Below are 7,644 nucleotides of genomic sequence, written 5' to 3'. Positions count from 1 at the left end.
CCGCGCGCGCCGCACGGAGGCGCGTCTGTGAGTGCGGGCAGCGGCGCCGGGGCGGACTCTCGCGCGACAACCCGCGGTTCCTGGTCCTCGGGCGCCTCCCTCCCGCCTCCTTCCCGGCACGGCCCGCCCAGGCTCCCCCGGAGCACCTGAGCCCGGCCGCGGGGTCGGGGCGCGGCGACTCGAGGCCTTCGCCACCCGGTCCCTCAGCTCCCACCCTAGGCGGAGGCCAGGAGGAGGGAGGGTGATGGACGAGAAGCCGCGCACAGGCTGTGGGGGAATCAGGGAGGGACGCAAAGGAAACGGCTGAGCTTGCTTCTTAAACTGGTTGGGTTGGTCTGGGAACGGCTGTCTCCAACCCTATTGGCTTCCCTGAGTGGGTTGTTATGGTAACTCATGACCGAACAGTCCCCTTATGAACCCACCAATCAGAAGCGTCGTCTCTTACGCCGCGCCTCAGTGCCGTAGGGGTTGCAAAACCCGGGGTAGGGGCTGGAGAAGAAGGCGGTGCCAGGACGTCCTGCGGAAGGGCGAGGGCGGGACGCGTGACGTAGCCGGAGGGGCCAATCAGAGCCGGTTTTATCAACGGCCCCGCCCCGTTACAGCACATTTCCCCTCCCCTAGTTCATTTCGCACGACGCAGCGGTTGGAAACACAGACATTTTTGGAGCTGGAGTCTTCGCCGCCGCCGCCATTTTGTGTCTGGAGAAAGAAGCTTCGGTGGCGGCTGGAAGTGGACGGCGATCACCCGTGAGACGGCGGCGTTTCATACCCGTGGTTCCCCCTGTGTCGTCCCCCAACCCCCCTCCGCGGTCAGCATGTGGTGAAGCCGGAGCCGCGGGAGACGCGGGCGGAGGAAGCGGAGTCGGCAGGGAGGCGGGGTGTCGAGAGCGGCTTCAGCTTCAGCTGCGGCGGACCTCGGAGGGGGGCCGCGGCGCAATGTCAGAGCAGGCGCCGGCCGAGGCCGGTGCTGCCGGGGCCCGGGAGGACGCCTGTCGGGATTATCAGTCGTCGCTGGAAGACCTGACCTTCAATAGCAAACCGCACATCAATATGCTGACCATTCTAGCCGAGGAGAACCTGCCCTTCGCCAAGGAGATCGTCTCTCTCATCGAGGCCCAAACCGCCAAGGTTTTTATACACCCCGCAGCCTCCTATTCTTCTCATACTCCCTGATCTTAGTGTCAGCCTCATCCCAGGTCTCGCTTCCATCCAGGGGGACGGCGTCCCTTCTCCAACCCCCGCCCCCGACTCCGGCTCGGCCCTGGGCCCAGGCTTCGAGCGCGGGCCTCTCGCGGGGAGGGAGTGGGGAGGCCGGAGGGTGGAGCCCCGCTTCCGCTCGCCGGCTCCCCGTCGAGGCCCCCGCTCTGTACGTCCCGACGAGCACGCTTCGAATGGAGCCCTTGCGGGTGGGAGACTCGCAGGCAGGCGGTCGGGGAAGTAAGAGTTAAGCCGTTCGCAGCCCCCGGGAAGGCGGGGAGGGGCTTCCCGATGCCCCCGAACCCTTTTGGGGAATTGTGCTCCGTGGGTTGGAAGGAGGTGAAGGGGGACCTGGGAGCGAGCTGTCGGAGGGTGGGCGCAGGGACTTGGCCCCGAGTGGAGCAGCGGCTTGTTAGGAGCCCAACATGGCGCCCGAAAAGCACATGATGCGAACGGGAAGAGAGGAGAATCCATTCCCTGCCAGCCAGGCAGCTGCTCACACCCGTCAGCCCCATTTTGGGGTGGGGGCGGCTAGACTCAGCTTTCATTCTCCTATCGGGGGTCTTAATTGGCCCCCCACATACGGGAAATTCGGCTGAGGGTGGGGTTGTGGGGGGTAGGAGATCTTATCCAACCTGTAGGTGGAGAACTGGCCCAGTGGGTAACAAGTACTTGTAGTTTCTCTGAAAAGTTCAGCCCCTCCTCTTCCTTTTCTTCTTCTTCTCTCCCTTCCCGGATAGTGAAGGCGTGCTTTCCTTCGCCCCTTAGCAGAAGTGGTCCTCTGCCACCTTACGCTTCCCTCTAGGCTTCCTCTTCTATGGATTCCTTGTGGGAGTGATCTGTCACTTAAGAAAAGTTACTGTTAAACTTAGCAACGCTTGAGTTTTTAATGGCTTCCCAGAATTACGTTTTAAGTTACTTTTTCAAGCTTGTACTTACGGTTTAGTTTTTTCTAGTTGTTAGTGATTGCAATGATCAGGATGAGCCTCCTTTTAGCAGAGTGAACCCCTTTTAAAAGGCCACTTTAACAACAACCACCAATATATTGTTTAGAGACGGTTTCTGTCCAGTGTAAAAACCGAGTGGTCTGACTAATAAATGGTTTTGAAATGTGTGACTGGTATTATAAAATTTGTGAATAAAACATATAAAATATGTATTTGTCTTTTTTATTTACCTTTGTAAGGTGTAGAATTTGTTTCCAAGATTTATTTTTATCTACGTGGTTGTGTGTTTTAAACAAAAGTCTTTAAGTGACTTGGGTTCATTCTTCTTTAGGTTCCATCCACTCTTTTTTGGGTAATCTGTTCACAAGATACACGGTTTCAGGTGGTCCTTTCATACTTTTAACGAGGAAAAAAAAAAAGGATTTTATTTTTTTTTGACGGCTCAATTTTATTGCGTTCATTTTGACAGTTAAAATACAAATCTTCACCTTTGCCTATGAATGTCTGTGGAACAGCTATTGTTCTTTTTTCTAAAGTAAGAGATTTAGAAAGGAAGTGTCCCTCATATTCAACATCCTTTTTATTGCCCCCCACAAACATGTTGGACGTGAAAATTTAGTTTTTGCCCTATTGATGGCTTGACAGTAGATGCCTTTAAGAAAAACAGCACTTGCATTTTTAAGAGAATAATATTAATTTTTAAAATCTAATTACCTCCTATCTTGGGTATTAATACTCCACAGCACCTAATATTAGCTCAGGTTGTCACTCACAGAACAGTGTCCTAGCTGTTTTTTTAATGGATCCAGAAGATCTTCGACAGCTGAAAACAATGCTGAATATAGTGACCACATAAAACTTGTATTAGTGTATTCGCTACACAGAGTGGTAAAAATAGATGGACTATTTGCTGGTGAAAGACTGCAAATTTTGGGGGCACATGTTTCCTGGCTACTTTTGTAAAGCAAGACTGAGGAAAAGATGTAAAAGTCACTTTGGGGGAACTTTGGGTGGGGATTGAGGGTGAGGGGAGGGCTTTCTGTCATTCGGTAGCAAACTGGCTTGGTTTTGTGTTTCTGGAGGTGAACGTTTGTCTTTATTAATCAGTTCAGCATTACTAAACTTAAGGATTCACACCTAACTTGACTCTTACCCATAAAGTAGCAGTAGTGGAAGAGAATATACATCTAAAGACTTCACTTGTACAATACAAAATTAGCTTACTGAACAGGGTTTGGTGTTGAAAGAGAGCCTGTTTATCTTCATAAGTACAATAATGGACTTAAATGGTATAAAACAAGACATGGTAAGGTGAAGACACAGCAATAAAGCATTGACATGTAGGCACTTAATAGTTTACCCACATGCAGTGGCCCTGTGAACCCTTTTATTAGATAGCATCTTAAAAGAAGTTTTTCATATAGTTACTCACAGGGTTTCTTAGCCACCTTTGGTTGTAAAGGTGTTAACAGAAGCAAGAGCATTTCCACACACTTGTATGGGCAATTGCTTTTGTGAAGTATGATGGCATTGTGTACTCCAGAACTTGTGAGGCTGCCCTAGCTACAGGTAGCTGTGGGTAAGTGGTGGTCAGGGTTAAGGTTCTCATACACGTGGGGTGGGTAAATGGGGAAAACCTCAGTTTTGGTTTTTTTAAATCATGTGTGCTCCTGTGGAGTCAGAGTTAAGACTTTATGTGGTATGTGTTAATGCTCCTCAACAAGTCTGTGAACCTGCTGATGCTTTCTGGAAGCTTGCTGTGCCTTCTAAAAGCCAGTGGTGGGTAGGCACTGCAGTTGAACTGGGGCACCATTACATTGGAAAGGGCTGCCTTTGTCAGCTTCACCACACTGGCTCTGCACAAATTTAGACCTCTGGTTTGTGCTCATCAGAGGAGAATTATTTCGGCGGAGAGTCCATGCTGTGAAGACAATCTTCAGGACAAATCCATGTTTCCAGAGTCAAGTTCAACCTGGTTTATATGACTCAGCGACCGCTCCATCCAGTTTTTCTTGTATCAGTAACAAACTTGCACCTTCCTGCATGTTCATGTGCCAGTTTAAGTGTCTTGACATTGATTTCATCCATAAAGTGTATTTAATTTTTGCTCCTTTGGGCTATAGAGAACTAATAATTTTACAGGTAACAAAAGTTCATAGATCTTAACATAAGAACTATGCCTTTGGGATTAGGATTTCCAACCAGAGATTTTTTACTTCATTGAATCTAGGCACATCATTATAAGTTAGTGTGGGCCCAAAAGCTGACACTTGGATCACGGTAGTCTTCTTTCTGTTTTTATTGTCACTTAAAGCATTTTTTCTTCTTAACCATATGTACCTGAAATTCCATTGAGTGTTGAATGAGATACTAGTGATTATGGGTTTTCTTCCTGATAATCCTAAACTTTTTGTGCCCAACTAAAGACCATTATTAGAGATTGAACACTTAACGTTTCATAAACGTATGCTGCATAATTCAAAAATTCTTAGTACGAACAAAACTAGAGGTCTATATTGTAAGTTTAAAAACTCACTTTTAAAGGTAATTCTATGGTGGTAATTCATTATACTAAACTTCTCAGTTTCTTTTTATTACCTCAGGCTCCTTCTTCAGAGAAGCTTCCGGTTATGTACCTTATGGATTCTATTGTGAAAAACGTTGGAAGAGAGTATCTCACTGCCTTTACTAAAAATCTAGTTGCAACATTTATTTGTGTGTTTGAAAAGGTATATATGCATTTAGACATAATTGATTTTTAAAAAATGTTCCCGATTAAATAAATACTTGCCTTGTGTGGGGTTTTCTTGGGTGGTGAAATATTTTACTTTCTTGGACATTTATTGTCAAGCAGTGTTGCAAAGAAAGTGGCAAAATGTTTTGTGGTCGACCTTTAAAGCAGATCCTAAGAATTTATGTTATCCATTCAAGAATACAATATGCTTTTATTCACTTTTAGAGTTGAGCTTTTTGACAAAACTGTCAGAGTACTTAAGATTTCATTGTTTAAATTTCTAGTGTTCAGAAGAAAAGCATAATCCTCCAGTTTGTGTCAGTCTGTGATTACTGAAACATTCCCCTGCCGGCCCCCAAATAGTCTTGGGTTACTTTGTTTCAGATCGGTGTTGTAGGTATATGGATGGTGGACCAGTTAATTGCCTTAAGTTATTTTGGATATAACTTGTTTCCTCCTTGTGGTTAGAAGAAAGTTAGAAGAAATCTGCTTAGTTTCCCAAAGCTAGAGATTGAAATTCCTGCCATAACATTGTATCTGGTAGTTGGATAATAGTATTATGTTGAGGAGCTTAGGGATTTGTTGAGGTAGTTCTCTGCCTGTTAGACTTCATGTTTCACACTGGGCAAAATGGCTCTTAACACGATGCCTGCGTTTAAAGGGTTGTTTTTTAACAAATGGTATATTTATATTTTATTTATTTATTTATATATTGGTATTGGAAATTGAACTCAGGACCTCGCGTTTGCCACGCAGGCACTGCTGCTGAGCAATATCCCCAGCCCTTATTTCTCATATTTTAGAGGTTGCACTTATTTCTGGACATGATCAGTTGTCAGATTCGTAGGACTGGAAAACTTTTAAAGAAAAACTATTCAATATTAGATTTTACTTATTAGAGTACAGTTGCTACTTGAAGTTGTTAGAGAAGAATAGTTTATACAGAATAAATTTGGAAAGCAGTATTTCAGATAGCATTAGAAAGTAGTGTTAGTGCATTTGTAGATCTTTGTTACTGTTTACCTGAGTCTGTAGTCTTGAGAGGCCAACTGCATTAAGGAATTTGGGGGAGCTTAACCTGGTTTGTTTCAGTATGTTCTGATTATATGGATGTCTGTACTGACTTAAATGAGTATCAACTACAGTTGGTAAAAGTGACATTATGCTTAGTATATTAGCTCAGGACATGAATACAGTTAAAACTTCATTGTCTTAAAGGTAAAAATGTAATTGTCTATGCAAGTACTATATTTCTCTGGTGGCGAGTTTTAAAAAGATTGTTATACCCATCACAAATGTGAGCAGAGAAGTTACATAACTAAAGCTTATTGGTGGTTAAGATTTTGTGAATTTAAATAATAGGGTGTCTTTTATACCACAAGTAGTTTTTCATGTTACTAACCATATTATATTGCATTTTTTGTCCTAATTTTAACTTACTTTGTATAACTATGTGAGATTAAAAATTAAGCCATCAGGTGAGCCATTCTGTAGTTTATATTTTTGTCCAGAATGAGAGTAATACTAGGAATATTATGCCAAGCCCTAAAACATGGAGACATTTTTTACTTTGAAAATGCAAAAACCTCCTAATTCTTTGCTTGAAGGATAGATAATAATGACTATTTCTTCTAAAAAATTTAAGGATAAGTTTATTAACATTTGCGAAACAGTACCTTTAATAAATTCACTGTTGTATATATTTATACATGGCTGGTATAGTTATAATGTATGTGAAGCAGAACAGATTTATGTAGCTTTATACTTACTTACATAAAACATTTTATAGTAACTTAAGCCATAGAATTGTTCTGTTGTTCTAGGTGGATGAAAATACTAGAAAAAGTTTGTTTAAATTACGTTCTACATGGGATGAAATATTCCCTTTGAAGAAACTTTATGCCCTGGATGTCAGAGTCAATTCATTAGATCCTGCTTGGCCTATTAAACCTCTACCCCCCAATGTGAATACATCTAGCATCCATGTGAATCCTAAATTTTTAAATAAATCGGTAAGTTTTAATATGAATGTTATAGAAATACTAATTTTAAACTCATTTTAACTGCTCTAGAATTTTTCCCAGAAGGCAAAAATAGAGTACCATGCGTTCAGGTTGGCTTGAAAAGTAACAGTAAAAGTATATATATTTAAATTGTTAATTTAAGAATATATTCATCATGTTTTGTTATTCTTATAATTTGTTTTGTGTTTTAATTCCTGAAAAGTTTTCTGTGTGCTTTTTAAACATGATTGGCTATTTATGACTATGGATGGTATATTTAAGCTGATAATTTTTAGTTAGCCCTTAGCTTCCTTTTAAGCCATAATATATTCCTAACAAAAGTGTTTTTTCTTGTAGCCTGAGGAGCCTTCGACACCTGGCACAGTGGTCAGCTCCCCCAGCATCTCCACACCCCCAATTGTTCCTGATATACAGAAGAATCTTACCCAAGAACAGCTAATAAGGCAGCAGTTACTGGCAAAACAAAAACAGTTGTTAGAACTTCAGCAGAAAAAGCTGGAGTTGGAGCTAGAGCAAGCTAAGGCACAACTGGTAAGTAGTAGAGATTTGATAATTTTAAGTATTTTAAATCTCTGTTCCACAAACAAGTATTTTGTATCTGAATTGTATCAACACATTATTTTATTGATAACTTTTCTGTTAGGCTGTGAACTATATTTATTAGACCAAATTTTTCTATCCTTACTGTAAAACTCATTTGATTATATATTGTACAATTTTTTTTTTTTTTTTTTTTTTTTTT

The 7,644-nt window shown here is 42.5% G+C and overlaps 1 protein-coding gene across 2 annotated transcripts in view; it reads left to right on the top strand.

The window, feature by feature from the left end:
• Positions 1–7,644, top strand: part of Pcf11 (PCF11 cleavage and polyadenylation factor subunit) — a 26,583-nt gene continuing 18,939 nt past the window's right edge. The window contains exons 1-5 of one of the 2 annotated variants that reach the window (XM_005379801.2): positions 1–27; positions 622–1,128; positions 4,748–4,873; positions 6,702–6,890; positions 7,239–7,433. In XM_005379801.2, the coding sequence (XP_005379858.1) occupies positions 937–1,128; positions 4,748–4,873; positions 6,702–6,890; positions 7,239–7,433 (702 nt within the window). In that variant the 5' untranslated portion in view covers positions 1–27; positions 622–936. Of the gene's footprint in view, positions 28–621; positions 1,129–4,747; positions 4,874–6,701; positions 6,891–7,238; positions 7,434–7,644 lie in introns of those variants that run through there. The other variant, XM_005379802.2, reaches the window with a different exon arrangement.

The sequence above is a fragment of the Chinchilla lanigera genome, unplaced genomic scaffold (genome assembly GCF_000276665.1).
Source record: "Chinchilla lanigera isolate Chin_1 unplaced genomic scaffold, ChiLan1.0 scaffold00013, whole genome shotgun sequence".
Taxonomy (NCBI): domain Eukaryota; kingdom Metazoa; phylum Chordata; class Mammalia; order Rodentia; family Chinchillidae; genus Chinchilla; species Chinchilla lanigera.
This window is presented reverse-complemented; position numbering and strand designations above follow the sequence as displayed.